Genomic DNA, 19,524 nt, shown 5'->3' with positions numbered 1-19,524 from the left:
CCCCCAAGACTATGGCCCTTAGACACCCTTCGGGTCTGGAGTTAAACTCGTTCCCACGTTAGAATAATCCATCAGTAAAGTCAAAAGGGCAGCATTTACCCAAGGACAAATTATAAGGGGCTAGGAAAAAACAGGGAATGGGAACAGGAATACCGAGGAAGTGGGACGAGAGATGGCAAGTACATTGTGGGGATTTAAATGGCTAAGAGGGACAAAATGTGTAGGAATTGTTGACTGTAGAACTTATGATCTGCAGTGTAGTCCTCCACCTAAATTACAATAAAAAATACACACACACACATATCTTGAAAGCACTTGACTTTTTTTTAAAAAGTGCCTTAGATAGATAACTTTACAAAGGACATCAAAAGTGTGAGAAAACAAAGAGAAATAGAAAGGGGGAGACACTGGTCCCATCACCAAAGCCTGTCTATTTATTAGCACGGGCTGTAGAACAGGCGAAGGGAGAGAAACCTATATTTCTCTCTACAGACGAATCTGGGCACCCTCAGGCAGATTATTCCATAGCTCTGAGCACTTCCCTATCTGAGAGGTGGAAACCCTCTTAACTGCCCATTATGTGTCCGGTGCAGGCTCTAGTAAGGTTGGGGGAGAGCAGCAGGTAAACGGCTTTCCAGGCACAAAAGCATTTCACAGATAGGGGCACCGTGATCTTTATCACAAACGCTTCCCTCTGAGGACCATCTGCTCCTCTGGCCAAGAGGTGGGGCCTGCGGTCCTGAAAGCAGGAGAGCATCCTGCAACCTAAGCCCAGCAGTCTCGGCCCTGTGTTACCCCGGCATCATGAAAGAACGGAGTCAGGAAAAGTCCTTCACATGAAAATCCCAGGCCCCAGTTCCTCACAGCTGTAATTACAGCCAAAATAGCTTTTGAAAGGGAGAAAAGAAAATAGCAGCCTGGACCAAGCAGTGAATTATGGGGTTTGGGGTAAAACACACACCCAGAGTTTTTGCTGTTAATGGTGGCCAGTCTAAACAAGTGACTGGACAGCCAAACCAAACAGCTTTCTGGCCAATTAATTCCTCCCTCTAATTTAATGAGCTTCTCATTAAGCTCTGGAAGCAGCTCACAGGGAGTTGCAGGAAAGGCACATGGGCCAGCAGGCTGGCAGGTGATGAGGGGAGGGGAGAGCGGGGCATCACTCCAGCCCCTAAGTCCTCCAGCTCCCACGCCCCGGCCTTCCACTGTTTCCAGGTGATATTTTCCTGTACAAAGCAGGGCTTCTTTCACTGCTTTCCTTACTGGAGAGGTTGCATGCCTTAAGCCTTTGGCTCCTCAGCTCAGGTCATCACCCAAATCAATATCACAAAGGACCCTCAACGGGTTCAGCAAGTAGGCAACACAGTCCTCTGGCCATCATCCCTCTTTAACCTAAAGTTTATAATCAAGAGCAGCCAGCCTACTCAGCACAGCTTCCCCGATCAGTATAGAAAGATGAGGTCTGGGGTTTGCAAAGAGTAAAAGGTGAGACCTTCCACTGGGGCATCTCCGGGAGTGGAGATGTTAGGGTTCTGGCTCCACACAGCCCAGCCACTGGTCACTCACCCGTATCCGGCGCATGGCAGCCACGATCTCCACCCTGCTATTGGGCCTTGGCACATCCAGGCTTCCTACGTACTGTGGAGAAGAAGTACAAGATCATTGAGAACAGAAACAGGACATGTCCCCAATCACAGAATGTAAGGGGGGGTCATTCAGTTCATTCCCCCCCTTTCCCCATGATATAGAAGAGGTGATTATAGGGCCAAAAGAGCATTATCTTGAGACTGGTACTAGCTTTACCAAAAGTACATATATAACAAAATATTTGCCTTGTCAACACCTTTTTTTTCCACATGTAGAAGTTCATGGCATTTATATTCACAGATGGCAAAGAGCGCAGAATTCTCTCAGAGAAGGAGCTCCAAACAAAACCAAACCCACTGCCACTGAGTTGCTTCTTACTCACAAACCACCCTAAACAGGATTTCCTAGATTGTAAATCTTTACAGGAGCAGACAGCCTTATCTTTCTCCCGAGGAACAGCCGGTGGGTTTGAGTCACAGGCCTTGAAGTTAGCAGTCGGAGAAGGGTTAGAGAGACTAATACGTTGCCTTCAGAAGTGTGTATAACTTAAACGGAGGATATGGCAAAGACCAATGGCTTCACCTTTCTATATTTTTGTTTAATAAATGTTTCTGTGATTCTGCAGCAATACTTACCCTGGTGTATTCATAGACAGGCAGGGGATTTGTTTGGTATAAAAAGGTTCATACTACTCACATTGTTCTGCAACTTTCTCTCTCTCTCCCCCTCTCTCTCTCAACACAACTTGGACATCTTTCCACTTCAAAGCACTAAGGTTTTATAACACACATGGTTATGTAACACTATTTCACTGTCACAAGCAGTGCTTCCTCCACAACGCTCCTCATCTACACAGCCGTGAGACTCATCCAAGCACTTCTGTAGGCTGGAGTTCTAGAAGTGGACTTGCTGGATGAAAGAAAAGGTCTATCTACTCTCTAGATATTAAACAAGGAACCCAAACCAAACCCTTCCCATTGAGTCAATTGCTATTCCCTATAAGACCAAGACTATAAATCTTTAAGGAGTAAAAAAACCTCATCTTTCTACCATGGGTCAACTGATGGGCTTGAACTGCTGGCCTTGTGGTTAGCAGCTCACTAGGTAACCCACTATGCCACCAGGGCTCCTTAAAACAAGAAAAGGGGGCTAACCATGTGGCACTGATTAAGCATATATGATATTAGCTTTTCCATACCCGCCATCCTGTTACCTAGTGATTCACTGGGGTTTGCTTTTCCTTTAGACACATAAATGACATAAAACAGCCCAAGGAATGTCCTACAAATTTGCAGTCCCAGGGTAATTTTTATAAGTCTACCCAATTGACATCTGCATGAGTAGAGGACAATGCGGGAGACTAGGCAATCGTGTCTGCAGGAAATGTACTTCCGGTGGTGACGGGAAGAGAAGGTTCTTCCTGAAATTTAGAGCTAAGGTTAGCCCAGTGAGGAGGGTTTCAAAAGCCAAATAAATATTTACATGGGATTTCCCCCAGTTATGGATCAACAGCTTGTACTAACACAGTGCAGAGCCCAGTCCCCAGCCGCCAGAGTAGGCAGGGCACACATTACCGTATCAGCCCCGGGCAGAGTCCCACCAGCCCCAGCAGGAGCTGCCTGATTCGTAAAGCCAGTTGCTGTCAAGCGGATGCCCTCTCCAGAGGACCCTGTGTGTGTCAGAGTAGAACTGAGCTCCACAGGGTATCCAGTGGCTTGTTTCTTTCTGAAGACCTTTCTGCCAAGGTACTTCTGGTAGACTCCTACCTCCAGACTTTAGTTAGCAGCTGAGCACATTAGCCTTCCGCACTATGCGTGAAATAGGAACGCTAACTGGTAAAGCCTTTAGAAACTCACTCAGGTAGACAAAGTCACTTAGAATCTAGGAGTTTGGTCAGATTCACCTGTGGATGGAATTTCCCCCTCTGTGTTCTGATAAATCATGGCAGTGACCCACTCAGTCCAAAATGCTGTCATGCTAGGTCCACAACTGTTCAATTTCAAAGACTCCCCAGCTGGGGGGCAATCTCCACGCTCCCTCTCCCAGAGGCTACACCAGGGGTCCTCAAACTACGGCCCACAGGGCACATGCAGCCCACCGAGGACATTTATCTGGCCCACCGGGTGTTTTTGCCCCGTTTTGTTTTTTTACTTCCAAATAAGATATGTGCAGTGTGCATAGGAATTTGTTCATAATTTTTTTTAAACTATAGTCTGGCCCTCCAATGGTCTGAGGGACAGTGTAATAGTCTAGGTACTTTGGAGAAACAAATCCACAGCGACTCATGTATAAGAGAGAGTTTTATGTAAAGAAAAGGTGCATCACGAAAACATCCCAACCCAATGCTGCCCAAGCCCACAAGTCCAACATTAACCCATTAACCCAACACCAGTCCACAAAATCCTCCACCTCACAAAACAGAGGCAATGATGCCAACTGCAGGAGGAAAGCTGAGTCCGTGAACGTGTAAGCATCTCAGCACTGGCAAGGGTCTCCACACGGCTGCTCCAGCACCCAGGGCTGCATCAGGATAGATCCATGCGGCTTCTCCTTGGGGATGTCTTGGAGGAAGTCAATCTTGCAAGCTGAAGCAGGGAACTGCTAAGGCAGCTGCACCCAATACAACCATCACAAAACAAGAGACCCGAGAACTAGAAAGGCGAGGCTTCACCACCCATTTATCCCTCCGCCTTTCAACCAGCACCACATGTGATTATCGGCCAGGCTGGCACAATTAACTAACTCAGACAGTGAACTGGCCCCCTGTTTAAAAAGTTTGAGGACCCCTGGGCTACACACTTGGTATCTCCAGCAGTGGATTGGCATTCAGACTCCCCAGGGCTCTTGTGCCTCTAGGCCAAGCATGGCCACCAGGGAGAGAGGGGGGAGAGGAAAGGCAGACCTGGACTGTCTTCCCTCACCAGTCCCTGCCCAGCCAGAACAAGTCTGGTGTCCAGGGCAGTCTGGAATTAGCTCAAACACAGACACCGACACGGGACCCAATCCCATCACCCAGCCTGGCTCATCCTCCTTGGAGAGGGTGCTGCTGGCTGAGAACCCCCAAATACCCACTGCCATTGAGTCAAGTCTGACCCACAGCAACTCTCTATAGCACTGGTTCTCAACCTGTGGGTCGCATCCCCTTTGGGAGTCAAACGACCCTTTCACAGGGGGCACCTAAGACCATCGGAAAACACATATTTCCATTGGTCTTAGGAACCGAGACACCACTCCTCTATCCGTCTCCTCTATCTATCTATGGGTCTGCCCATACGAGTATCTGCCACGCAGATACACCCACATACGAGTACCTGGCATGAAGACTGTGACCCATGCTACACCATGCTTCAAGACAAAATTTCATTGATTTGTAATTAGAAATAAGTATTTCACAATATAAAATTACATATTGGTTTTGTGATTGATCACTATTCTTTAATTATGTTCAATTTGTAACAATTAAAATACATCCTGCATATCAGATATTTACATCATGATTCATAACAGTAGCAAAACTACAGTTATGACGTAGCAATGAAAATCATTTTATGGTTGGGGGTTACCACAACAAGAGGAACTATATTAAAGGGTCACAGCATTAAGAAGGCTGAGAACCACTGCTCTATAGGGTTCTGAGACTGGAAAACTTCCTGGGAGCAGACAGCCTCATCTTCCTCCGAGAGGCTACCGAGCTAGCAGTTAGCAGTTCAAAATGCATCCCACAGCACCCCCAGGGTTCCAGAAGCACTTGGGAAATACGAGGGGTGGGAAGAAAGTGGCCACAGAGCTGGAGAAGAGAGACCACTATCTAGCTTTGGGCAAGGTTTCCTAACAAACAGAGCAGACTGCATGTGTAGGAGCGCGCACTAGGAAACCTGGCATTGTACCTCATCAGCACTTCCCTTTCACTCCACCCACCACCCAGGCTGGTATATGTACATGCGTGCACTGTACATGTTCATGTCACACTCGCAGGGCACAAATGCTGGCGCTCTGAATGCACCGCACACACTCACCTCACACACACTCCCACACCAACCACACAGGCAACCGTCCCACCACCTCACCTCCTGCAGCATGCACACGCCAAAACATCACCCTCCCATTCACATCACACACCGCGGTTTCCTTCCTTTGCAATTCCGTGGCGAAAACCACAAATTTGACTTTCTAGAAATCAGACTGAAGCAGATAACCCACCTCCACTATGGTTGCACCTTAAGTTCTTTCAAAGAGATAAACAGGATAACAAAACACATGAATCAAAATGCGGAATCACAATGCCAGAGAACCAGAGAGAGGAGCAGGAAGCTTATCCCGCAGGGGAAAATCACAGGGTGTCATAAATGAATACCATCCTTATTTACATAGGGGCCCTGGTGGTGTAGTGGGTGTGTGCTGGGCTGCTACTGCAGTTCAAAACCACGAGCCATTCTGTGTGGAAAAGAGGATACCCTATTGACATGCGTAACACCATTATCCAGAGAGGATGGCATATGAGGTCTTTCTGTTGAGCTCCCCTTCATAGGCCCTCCATTCCAAATTGGGATGTTGGTGCCCAAGCCTGAACCTCCTCCACCAGCGGGGCTGACAGCCTCTCGAGGCCCAGGAGCCTATCACCATCTCCAAGGGTCAAAACCATTCCCTGTCTCAGTCCAAGGAGGATACGTGGTGACCAGTCATTGCCCAGAAATGGGATCCCTACATGTAATCCCTTGCTTATCAAGAGAGGATGGCAGATGAGATCTTCAGTTGGCAGATTGCTAATCATGCAGCCTTATACTCAATGACTGTAGGGTTTCTGTGGTCTCCTTCCAGGAACTCTCACTGTCAGATGTCATACAGCACCTCCTTTCAAAACATTCTCCGAACCGGAAGAAGAAAAAAAAACCCACCCACTGCCATGGATTCCGTTCTGACTCAAAGCGGCACTACAGAGCCGAATAGAACTGCTCCCTAGTGGTTGAGAGGCTATCAAGCTTTACTGGAGCTATCAGCCTCATCTTTCTCCTATGGAGTAGCTGGTGGGTTTGAAACGCTGATCTTGTGGTTAGTAGTCTAATGTGTCACCAACTATACCACCAGGGCTCCTGGCACCTCCCCCACAGAGCATAAATCTCTAAACACCCACTGTGTCTAGTCAATTCCCACTCACGGTGACCCTCTGGGGCAGAGTGCAACTGTTCCATAGAGTTACTGAGGCTGTCAATCCCCATGGAAGCTGACTCCCTTCTCCTGCGGAGTGACTGGTGGCTTTAAAGCACCAGCCTTTGGGTTAGCAGGCTAAAGCCCACAGAGCATAAAGTAGGCATAATAAGATAAAAGAGTTAAAAACACTGGGCCTAAAGGATTTTTCATTAGCATCTAAAAGGAAAAAGAAAAAAAAAACTCTAAAGAAGATGTAATTGGAGGAGCTGATGCCAGGGGCTTAAGCGAAGAGGAAATGTTTTGAGAATGATGAGGGCAATGAATGTACAAATGTGCTTTACACGATAGATGTATGTATGGATTGTGATAAGAGTTGTATGAGCCCCTAATAAAACAATTTAAAAAAAAGAAGAAGTAATTGTATTAGTTTATCAAGAGCTGAGATTACCTATCAGTCTTATTTGTGGCTTCCTTTTCAGATAAGCCGGGGTGGGGTTAGGGGTGGGGTGGGAACAAACAAACAAATTCACTGTCATCAGCCAATGCCAACTCCTAGTGACCCTATTGGACAGGGTGGAATAGCCCCTATGAGTTTCCACGATTGTAACTCTTCACCGGGAATGGAAAGTCTGGTCTTTCTCCTGAGGAGTGGCTGGTTTTGAACTGCTGACCTTGCAGGTGGCAGCCCAATGTGTAACCACTGCACCACCAGAGCTCCTTTAAGCAGGAGTTAACCACAAATAAGATTCACCAGGGGAACTTCAAATACTTTAATAAAATTTCTGGACAACCTCAGCCTCTGTGCTAGAATATCTCATGAAGTCTTTTGCTTCTGAAGACCATGATAAACTGATTAACTGAACTATAGTGTCTCCAGTAATACGAATCAGAATTATTAAAAGCAGCCAAACATGACAGCTTGAAATCTTGACCAATATAATCCACTGTCTTCATGTGGAAACCCTTCTGCTGACACAGTTTCTTTCAGGTGTCTCCAAACCAAGGAAAATATCCTAATGTGAATTTTTAAAAACAAGTGCATCAGACAATTCTGCATCTGATAATGTTGGAGTGGCTGGGACCAGGCTGAGTCTGACAAATAATGAATATGAGCTCTGGACAAGGTGTACAAAATAACTTTGAAGCCATGGGAGAGAGCCCCCAAAGAGGCAGAAGCTGAAGGGGATTCGGCCCAGGAGGTAAATTCACTCTGACAGGCCTGAGGAATTGGAAACCACAGATGGGGGCCACCGCAGAGTCTGAAAATGAAGGCAGAAATCCCAGTAAAGAAGGAGCCACAGAGGGAGAGCCCCCAAATCATGTGTAAACTCCACCTAGGTCCTTGGATGGCCCCCAGACTGCAACGCATACATGAGAGACACCAAGAAGCCCACAGATGGTGGCAGCTGGAAGAACGGGGAAGTGTAGATTTTAGCTGCTGCCCGCCTCAGGGGAGACAGATTTAGGAGTTAAGACCAGCCAAGTTAACTGTCTTTAAGTACAAAAATCAACAAGTCTTCCAAAGAGGATAGCAGAACCTTCTGTCTTGGAGATATTGAAACCCCACTCACTAGCGATTGTAAGGAAAATCCACAAAGCTTTATTTTCCTGAGGTGAAAGGACCAAAAATGCCCAGGTCGATTTCCACTCCTGGCAACTCCGTGTGTCAGAGCAGAGCAGTGCTCCTCTGGAGGGCTGTCTTGGCGGTCATCTTTACAGAAGGAAGATCTTCCACAGCGCCGCTGGATGGGTTTGAGCCACCAATTTTTAGCTTAGTAAAACCAGACGCCCACTGTCATAGAGTTGATTTTGACTCATATGGAGCAGAACTGTTCCTTTGGGCTTTGCAGGCTACATATCTATAGGGGAGCAGACACCTTCATCTTTCTCCCATGGAGTGGCTGGTGGATTTGAACTGCTGACCTATAGCTAGCTGCTCAACTCATAACCCACTACACACCACTGGGACTCCTGGCAGCCCTAGACAGGGTGTCTGCGGCTATACATCTTACCCCAAGAGATTGCCTCCTCGTCTTTCGCGCCTGGAGCAGCTGGTGGGTTGAAGCAGTCCCAATAGCCCCATAAGAGACAGGGGCCCACAAATGGGTACAAAGTAAAGGCCTTTGATTCTGCTACCTTCTTCCTTATTCTCATCCCGACTTTGAAAACCTCTCCGTTCTCCAGCCCAAGCCCACAGCAATGTGCCATGTGGGGCTCGTCTTACAAAGAAGGACAAAGAGGACCAGAGCCTTTAGCAGATGGCAGAGAAGAGGCCTCCTCCAAGTTCCTGGCTTTCAGCTCACGACCCTCCCCTCTGCATTCCTGGCAGCTCTTTCCCTTCAGGTTCCATGCCCTGTTCGGGATCTATTCCATCAGCTTACCCACCTTCTTCTAGCCCTCTGTCTCCTGTCCACGCTGTGCTCCTTCCCCACAAATACACAAGCATAAGGAAAGCTGAACCGCAGCTTCTATCTGGAAAACACCATCTGTGGCATGCCCCACTGAGTGCATCCCTCACCTGTTCTCTGACCTAATGCCTTCCACGGACTGAGTCAGAGCAGAGGGGTCGAAGGTCAGACAGAAACTTAAAGATCACATCCAATGTATTTTACAAAAGAGATGAAAGAAGAATGTATGAAACAGAAAATATGGCAGATGCCCTGCCAGCATTTAATGAATGTTTGCTATTATGAGTTATAAAAAGAACAGATTAGACACAGAGGAAGCAAAGTGGAAAAGACAGGATCAGAAGATACAGACATAGAAAGAGGCAAGGATCTTCCTCTAGAGCCAACACCCAGAATCCAGACTTCTAGTGCCCTGAACCCTGGTGGCATAGTGATTATGCATTGAGCTACTAACCACAAAGGTACCAGTTTGAAACCACCAGCTGCTCTGAGGAAGAAAAAGTTGCAGTTTCGGAAACCCACAAGGGCAGCTCTACCCTATCCTATGTGTGGGAATTGACTTGATGGCAGTAAGTTCAGAGTGTGAATTTATTATGACAGCACATCACAGGTTGTGTCACCTGTATACCAGTCTTGAGTCTTTGAGTCTTCCCCAAATCCACATTCCTCTTCACATAGTCCAGCCTCCCAGGTGTTTTCCTCAACATACTGATTGGCTAAGCCTGGTGGAAGAACACAACCCACCAGAATGATGACCACACGCATTTGCTTGCTGACAGTGGAGAGACTTGAAGCAGGGAGAGATGGAGGTCTGAGAGCACAGCCTTCAAGATGGATTACACCTCTACATAAAACAAGAGCCCTCACACCGGGCCATAGCCAACATCGGGAGAAACAGAAGAAAGACTGAAGGTGTCAACGATTTCATTTCACTTGGATGCACAATCAACGCCCTTAGAAGCAGCAGTCAGGAATGCAAATGATATACTGCAGTGACCAAATCTGCTGCCAAAGTTTGCTAAGTGTTAAAGAGTAAACAGTCACATTGAGGACTCAGGTGCACCTGCCCCAGCCATGGTATTTTCAATCACTTCATATGCATGTGGGGAGGAAAGGGGGGAACTGATTGCAATGATCGACACGTAACCACACGGGCACACACACACACAGGGATGAACAACAGAAACCATGGGGGAAGGGAGACAGTGGTTGGTGTAAGATATGAAAACAATAATAATTTCTAATTAATCAAAGGGTCACGAGAGGGGGAGGGAGGGGAAAGAACAGCTGACACCAAGGGCTCAAATAGAAAACAAATGTTTAGAAAATAATGATGGCAACATATGTACAAATATGCTTGATACAATTGATGTATGGCTTGTTATAAAAGCTGTAAGAGCCCCCAATAAAATGATCTTTGAATAAATTTTTTAAACATCAAAAAATAATAATAATTGCAGGCGACGAGGGCTCTGTATGTTCTATCTGCTGAATGCACAAGGAGAAAACTGGAGCCCATAGAAGTGAAGCAACTAGTCCAAGGACACAGTTCAGGGCAGCACCAGCGGTCAAGAGCCATTCCCTCCCCGCCCGCCCCCACTCCTGCCCACTCCAAAGGGAAAGGCCTTCCTGGCCTGCAGACGCTGGTACACAGCTGAGTGCCCCGCTTAGCGGGATTATGAATGTGACCTGGGTGAAAGTTCTCGCCTCATTTAGCATAGAACAAAGCAGCATTAACTGCAGCAGCAGTCGCAGCCCCAGATTCCAGGGCACACACTCAGCAAATGACCTTCCACGAAATGCTCAGGGGGTGGGGAAGGCACACAGTGGCCTCCGGGTGTCCCAGTCCCCATGTCAGTGCTGGCGCTGCTCTGTGCTCTCCAGGTGCTGAGGTGTGGGGCAGGAACAGGGCTTTGAAAGTGGCCATGTGGTCATAAGCCAGCGTCCTTGAAGCCTCAGTGTAAGCATTCCCTCAAATAAATCAATCTCTCTCTCTCTCTCTCTCTCTCTCTCTCTCTCTCTCTCTCTCTCCAGAAAAGCTTCCAAAATGCTTAAGATGCAGCTGCACACCACGTCTTTATTTCTTTATTGTCTGTGAGGAAGGAGGCACTTCTATTTCTTCCCCTCTCCCAACCCATCTGAAAAAGGAAGTACTATTTGAAGGCCATCTCATGCTACTGTGTCACTATTGATGAGGGGCTCTGCAGAGGCTGGTGAATGTGCTGGTGATCACAGTGGAATCCTTCTTGCTCCTCGACACGAAGGGGCTGGGCGCAAAATAATTCTGGTGACTTGCCTTTATGCTAATGCTGTGCGATTCTCTGAAAGGGACAGAGGGTAAGAGTGAAGCGGCGAGCATGCTCACAGGCAGGGTGTCTCTTTGGGCTCGTTGAGTGCCCATTAGCAAAGCTTAGATGGCCTGATTGTTTTTCTCTATTAGGAGGATATGAGCGGTGCAGCAAAGAAGGGAACAAAGCAGCTACACTGAGAAGCTGTTCCGGCCTTTCAACAGGTCCGGAATGAAAGCCTGGCTCTATGATTAAGATCTCTGGAGTGTGTCACAGAGCCACACAGAACAGAGAACCACGCACGGAGTCCCAGGTCCCCACCGGGATGCTGACTGGCCAGGGGGTTACCCTACCTTTGGAAAAGAGGAAAGAAAGGGAGACAGTTCAAGGCAGAGTGAGAAGAAGAGAAACACTGACAAAAAACTGCTCATAATTAAATTATCACCTGTCAAACCACCCCGTGAACCAGGAGAGGAAAGTGGCCCGAGCGAGCCCCGGCGTGAGGACGAAGAGAGGAACAAAGAATTATATGAGATCAGACCCAATGGCAGGCGGTTAGCAGCCTTAAAGGTCCTTTGACCCAACTCTTCCTTTCACAGAGGGGAAAGCTAGCAAGTTAGTGAGAGGCAGAATCCGAAGCTCTGGGGATCTCTCCACGCCACACGGCTGCATAGAGATTCCAGCCAGGAGATGTGCAATCGAGACGAACACAAGCCAGTGCCCCAGGAAGGCCCGGATCACTATACTAGGGGTCCCTGGGTGTTGCAAGAGGTAAAGAGCACAGCTACTAACCAAAAGGGAGGAGACAAGTCTCCCACAGGAGAGAAGCCTGGCATTCTGTTGACCAAAAATCAATCGCTCAAACCCCTTGGAGGCCAGCTCTCCTCGGAGGACACATGTGGGGTTGCCCTGACTCAGAACTGGGTCAGTGGCCATTGGTTTGCTACATTAAACTCAAACTGAGCTGGATGAGCATATCTGTGCATGGATAATTGAAGATCAGGAGGTCAAGAACAAACTCATGAAAAGTTTCAGGGCACTGGGATTTATAGAGAAAGGTCAAGGGATCACCATTTTTAATGTCCGTGGAGATTGAGACTGAGGAATACTCACTAATGAAATGGATCATTAAAATGAAAGGAAGAGAGAATGTCACCATTGGGGGAGACAAGGGATCTGAAGGAATACAGAGATGCACAGGCTGCAGGGTGAAAGGAGACGGGGTCCTCTCCTCTTCACACAAAGATCAACCGTACTCAGCTTTGTACAGCACCGACATTCTTTACCTGCTGAATTCTACGTACTTAAACTCCCCACCAATTCCCTGTCTCATAAAGCTAGGATTTTCACTGCCTATGTGTCAGGATTGAGGTAAGAGTCAAATTAGAGAATACAGATTAAAGTTTTTACAGTCTGAAAATACTATAAAATCATAAAGGTGATATTCCATGTCTTCCTGGAGCATTGTCCTCTTTTATAAAGCGCTACCCATATGAGATCCCATTGACAACAACTCAGGAAGTTAGATGGGAAGTTTAGGGGGGCGTGAGTTTGGGTTAATCAGGGAGCACAAGATTGCTGTCCAGCTTGAGGAGTGTACTCAATGTTACAGAATTGTACATGTAGGAACTGCTGAATGATTATATCTTATAGTAAAAAATAAAATATTAAGAAGAGAATTACATTACTAAGATGAGTGTGCGCGTAAGGCTATGAGGAGACATAGCTTTACAACAGCCCCTTCTTGGACTCTGCTAGACTGAATAGAGTAAATAAAACAAAGTCATGCAAAATGCCACAGAGTCCAATGGGAAGACGATATGGGAAAATTAGTCTCAACACACTCAAGCAGGAAAGAAGAATAAAGGGGTGATGACATCAGCAAAACATGTCCTCAGTGACCAGGCCACACACCCCCATTCAACACCCCCAGAAGATGATGGTGAGCCATGATAGTGGTTGCTGGACTCAGGGAAATATGACTGGGGACTCTATTCCCTAACTTATAACAGAGGGAATCTGGAGAGCTAGCATGCCACGATAAGAAAGCCACCACTTTGGTAAGTTAGAGATAAAGTCCATGTACATGATTCTGCGTTAAAGATCATTTCCACAGATTCTCCCCTAACAGCTATGCTCCCTTAAAGTGAGCACATGGTTGATTCTGTCTTGCTGTAGAAGCAAACATCCAGATCCTTCTCACATCTTCCCCCATAGAAGATGGGCATGGGGGCTTTATCCCCTGAGCCTGGATTCAAAATGTTTGCCATAAGCTTGAATTTTTGGCTTGGCTACATTAATAATGTCATTAATTTTGCCTTGACAGATTTCAATGTGTAGAAAATAACCATGTTTCAATGTGTAGGAAATAACCTATAGCTCTTCTGAATTTAATAGAGAATTGTGGGATACAGAAAGGTTTTTCCCCAGGTTGTCACCTGCTTGCTAGCTCATTGTGCAGTCAGCTACTCAGAGGTTTGTCCCCGAGGGTATACAGAGCAATAGAGAGCAATCAGCCATATAGAGCAATCAGACTCTAGTCCAGTGGTTCTCACCCTTCCTAATGCCGTGACCCTTTAATACAGTTCCTCATGTTGTGGTGACCCCAACCATAACATTATTTTCGTTGCTACTTCATAACTGTAATTTTGCTACTGTTATGAATCGTAATGTAAATATCTAGTATACAGGATGTATTTTCATTGCTGCCAATTGAACACAATTAAAGCATAGTGATTAATCACAAAAACAATACGTAATTATGTTTTGTGAAATATTTATTCCTAATGACAAATAAGTGAAATTTTGTCTTGAAGCATGGTGTAGCGTGAATAAGTCTTCACACCGGGTACTCCTGTGTGGGCGCATCTCCATGTGGGCGGACCTGTCTGGAGACAGATAGAGGAGCGGTGTCTCAGTTCCTAAGACCATCAGAAATATGTTTTCCGGTGGTCCAGCCCCTGTGAAAGGGTCATTCAACCCCTAAAGGGGTCGAGACCCACAGGTTGAGAACCACTACTCTATAGTCTGGTCCCACCCTAGGTAGGACTCACGCCCTACTGATAAAGATAGTGGTTGTCTTCATGAAAGAGAGCTCAGAGACAAGGTCAAGCCCACTCAAGGAAGACCAGAGTTAGACTGCCATCTTGAATCTAGGATCTGCCCATCTTGTCACATGTGGACCCTTAGCCCCTCCCCTTCCTATTGTATGTACGCCCCTAAATCGTCCCCCTCCTGTTGCTTGTATTGCCTATGGTACAACCCCTTCCTATGACGCATGTGGTTACCTGTAATCAGGGGGGCTTGCACACCCCTAAGTATATATCACCCTTGGTTAGAAATATATTCTCTCTCTCCTGCTCTCTGTGCGGACCTGGCTGCTGAGATCATGGCCGTCCAGGAGGTGAACATGCTACCATGACATGTGTTGACTCCTTTATTTATCTTCTCTCCTACCCTTCCTATCCTCTATGACTATACTATGATCTTTATATATTAAAGCTGTACAATGGCACCTACGGGCCCCGCAGATGTTAGAGGTTGGAATACTCTAACACTGGACCTCACAGTCTGAGGTAAATGCCTTGCTGTCACATTTCCCTCCTTACTGAACAAGCTGTAATCAGAAAAACCCTCCATTTGAGGATGAAGGGTCTTCTCCAAGTTTAGCCACGGATCACTTATCAACAAATAAAACCCCACATATGTGTAAAATGGCCAGGTAACTGCCATGTGCCCCACTTAAATTCCAAAGTCCCCACCCCCACTAAACTCTCTTGACTAAAAATTTCCAAAAATATATGACATACCTCTCTAAAAATTCAGACCCTATAATTTAAAATTAAATGATTCAAGATTTAGAGTAACCATTTTATACATCATTTATCTATAAACTACATATAATTGATGACATAAGAAATGGCTACACAGTATCATTGTCATTTGAGTTCTTATATTGATTTTCAAGGATTTTTGCATTGTTATGCTATTAAACAGCAATTAATGATAACCATATGCTATATGAGAGGGCTTCAAAATGCTAGTAGAAAAATATAACTGCATGACAATGAAATTTTTTTCACAAACATTTTGAAGCCTCCATAATGTCTGTTTTTGTATTAAACAAAAAAATGTTATTGAATACTCAAGAATAATCTAAAACATCAAATTCCTTAACATACCAAAAATAAATTCAAATTTGCTTGCCGCAAGCATGTAGGATTTATCCTAAGAATGCAAGGTTGGCTCAATAAATGAGAATCAATGGCAGGGGTGGTTGGATTATACAAGAATTATGGCAAGAGTGGTTGGGGTGGGAAATGAGAAGCTAATAATAACAAGCACAATGTCCGGAGCAGAGAACGAGAAGAGAGGATATATCATATATTAAGGAGCCTGGCAGGCTGTGTTTCTTGGGTGGAGGGAGGCCTTCACCTTTGTGAGTTGGAGGTGAGTCCCAAACACATTCTCATAATTAATATTGTTCCCCACTATATCCTCCCAGAAAAGTGCTACCTTCAAGTTACCTCTTTACAAGCACCTGGCTCATTTGCTGTGTACTGGGCAGCTTTATCTATAGGAGCAGACAAGAGCTCTTGCTCTCTAGACTCTAAGGACAGCCCCTCCCCCCTTACCTGCCCTGGCACTGGTGTTAGGTTACTCCTCCACTATACTCAGGGACCTTTGGGTTAGGGTACAGCCCACTTTGTTATGTATGTGGTTACCTGTAATTAGGGGGGTTTGCACGCCCCTTGCGGGTATATAAACCTTGGTCGGAATTATATTCTCTCTCTCTCTCCACTGATATGGCTGCTGAAGTCATGATGGTCCTGCAGGTAAGCATGTGCATACTTTATCTTGTCTGGTGCCTCTTTCATTTTACCCCTCAATTACACACAACCAACCGCCCCTTGGGCCCAACTGTGGAGGCTAGTACCCCACAGTACAAGAATGGAAAAAAAAAAAAGTTCTAAAATGTATTGTGGTGATGACTGTACAACTCTTTCTAATAGGTCTAAACCATTGTATAAGTATGTGAATGAAATATCAATAACACTGATACAATTCTTTTTAAGGGTTAACAAGAATATGGAGAAATTCAAACTATCATACAGTGCTGATGGGATTATAAAATGATGCAACCACTTTGGGAAACAATTTAACAGTTCCTCAAAAAGTTTAACATAGAGTTATCATGACCTAGCAATTCCATTTCTTCAAGAGAAATGAAAGTATAGGCTCACGTAAAAATTTGTATGTGAATGTTCATAGCATTATTCATAACGGACCAAGAATACAAACCAAAATATTGAACAACTGAAGAGTAAACAAAACATGGTATGTCCATACTTCTTATCGTTGTTAGTTACTGCTCAGTGGACTCCAATTCCATGAGTGCAGAGTAGAACTGTTCCATAGTGTTTTCAAAGCTGGGACCTTTCAAAACAAATCACAAGGTCTGTCTGCCGGGGCATCTCTGGGTGAGTCTGAAGTGCCAAACTTTCAGTCAGTAGTCGAACTCTTAACGATTTGCATTCCTAAGGACTCTGTGTACCCATATGACAAAATACTATTTGACAATAAAAAGGAATGAAGTTCTGATATGTGCTGCAACATTGATGAACCTCAAGAAATGATGCTAAGTGAACAAAAGCAGACACAAAAGGCCACCTACTGCATGGTTTCTATGAAAAAATTGAGAATAATAGGAAAATATAAGAGATCTGTGGTTATTCTACCTTACAAATCTAGCTAGACCAGAGGACGTGCACTGGTACAGATAGGAACTGGAAACACGGGGAATCCAGGACAGATGATCCCTTCAAGACCAATGCTGAGAGCGGCGATACCTGGAGGGTGGAGGGAAGGTGGGGTAGAAAGGGGGAACCGATTCCAAAGATCTACATATAACCTACTCCCTGGGGGATGGACAACAGAAAAGTGGGTGAAGGGAAACGTCGGACAGTGTAAGACATGAAAAATAATAATACTTTATCAATTATCAAGGGTTCATGTAGGAGGGGGTGGAGAGGCAGGGGGGAAATGAGGAGCTGATACCAAGGGCTCAAGTAGAAAACAAATGTTTTGAGAATGATGATGGCAACAAATGTACATATGTGCTTGACACAATGGATGGATGGATGGATTGTGATAAGAGTTGTACGAGCCCCCAATAAAATGCTTTTTTTTAAAAGAGAGATTTGTGGTTGCCAGAGGCTGAATATGGGGTTTCATTACGGTTGACTTAAATAGTCTACCAGTGAATAACAGTGATGATTGTGCAACTTTGTGAATAATCTAAAAGCCACTGAACTGTATACCTTAAAAGAATGAATTTTATGACACATGAGTTATATCACAATAAAGCTGCTGTTTAGAAAGCAACCATCCCCTTCAAGCTTGTTGTGGGCTGGAATGGAGTTGCTGCTAGCAAGCTGGATGTGGAGTGAACATCTCAGGTGCCCTCCTTTACATCAAGGCTGGGAGCGGCAGCATCCATCTACATCTCCTCTATGGGTTTCTGCATTGTTGGCTGTTGTCGACTTTTTAGTTCATTACATGAATTAACCTTTGAGGAAAACGAGAGGGAGAGAGAGCTTAATTCTTCTAGAAGAAACATTTGCCTCCTCCAAAGAATATGATTTTTCCCCCCTGCCTTTTAAGAGTATAGCCACCCTATTTCATATTCCTACTCCCCAACGCAGTAAAATGGGACGGAAGCTCACAAAATAGATTCTTTCTGCATCATGCTGAAACTTCCATTTCTGGGCCTGCCTGGGTGAACTGGGTTCACAGCAATGACCCTAAAACACAAACAGTACCAATCTTCCAGACAGAGATTTATTTTTAAAAATGATATTACACATTACACATTTATCACTCTATATTTTAAATGCCAAGTATTCAAAGGCTGTGATTGAAAGGAAAAAGAAAAAAGTCATGTCCTGCTGGGATTAAGAGCTAGGATTTCAGACTGGAAGGGACCTTATATAAACATCACACTGTCCTAACACTCGTTCCTCCCTCCACACTCACACACAAAAATTTGACTTTTAATAACTTCCCTAAGGAGGTCTGGTGGTACTGTGGATTAGATGTTGGGCTGCTAACCCCAAGGAAGGCCGTTCAAAGTTGTTGGCCTCCCCATAGGAAGAAGATGAGACTATCTGCTCTCATAAGATTCACAACATTGGAGCCTGTTTGGGTCATTATGAATCAGAACTGACTCGTCCCTCTAGCAGCCTTGGGTCCTCTCATCTGTGCATTTTTAAAAAATCACTTTATTGGGGGCTCGTATAGCTCTTAGCACAATCCATCCATCCATCCATGGTGTCAAGCACATTTGTACATATGTTGCCATCATCGTTTTCAAAACATTTTCTTTCTACTTGAGCTCTTGGTTTCAGCTCCTTATTCCCCCCCACCCCTTCCCCCTCACGAACCCTTGATAGTTTATAAATTACTATTTTTTTCAGCTCTTCTTATTTTTAGCATTCAAAAGACATTTTCTATAAGGCATCACTGTTCTTAGGTGCCACTGAGCAGGCTCTGACTTACAGTGACCCAATGTACTAAATACGCCAGAAGTAAATACTGCCGGGCCCTGCAACATTCTACAATTGCAGCCATGTTTGAACCCATCATTGTAGTCACTGTCATTCACTGTCAGTGACACTGTGACAATCTATCTCACCGAGGGCCTGCCTCCTTTTTGATGACCTTCCACTGTACCAAGCACAATGTCCTCTTCAAGAATTGGCCCCTATTAGTAAGATAAAGTCTCACTGTCCTCGCTTCTAAGCAGCATTTGCGTGGTCCTTCTTCCCAAAGCAGGTTCATTCATTCTTCTACAAACCATGGTATATTCAGTAGTCTTCACCAACACCATCATTCAGTTTCACACATTACTCTTCAGTCTTCCTTATTCTTTCCCCCCTCCCATCTTTTTTATTTATTTATTTATTTATTTTTAATTTATTTATTTATTTGTTTGTTTGTTTTTAGCGTTTTATTAGGGGCTCATACAACTGTTATCCCAATCCATACACACATCAATTGTGTAAAGCGCATTTGTACATCGTTTCTCAAAACAT

General features: G+C 45.2%; 1 protein-coding gene across 4 annotated transcripts in view; it reads right to left on the bottom strand.

Annotated features, from left to right (window-relative positions):
* The window catches only part of LOC101638476 (carboxyl-terminal PDZ ligand of neuronal nitric oxide synthase protein), a 379,449-nt gene that overhangs the window by 272,331 nt on the left and 87,594 nt on the right, over nucleotides 1–19,524 (bottom strand). For all 4 annotated transcript variants that reach the window (XM_045297874.1, XM_004706776.3, XM_045297875.1 and 1 more), the window contains exon 2: nucleotides 1,567–1,638. In XM_045297874.1, coding sequence (XP_045153809.1) covers nucleotides 1,567–1,638 — 72 coding nt within the window. The remainder of the gene's footprint in view (nucleotides 1–1,566; nucleotides 1,639–19,524) is intronic.

This window comes from Echinops telfairi, unplaced genomic scaffold (genome assembly GCF_000313985.2).
Source record: "Echinops telfairi isolate 266 unplaced genomic scaffold, ASM31398v2 ScPeMD7_7424;HRSCAF=8462, whole genome shotgun sequence".
Taxonomy (NCBI): Eukaryota; Metazoa; Chordata; class Mammalia; order Afrosoricida; family Tenrecidae; genus Echinops; species Echinops telfairi.
The sequence above is the reverse complement of the archived record's forward strand: the minus strand, read 5'-3'. Positions and strand labels throughout refer to the sequence as shown.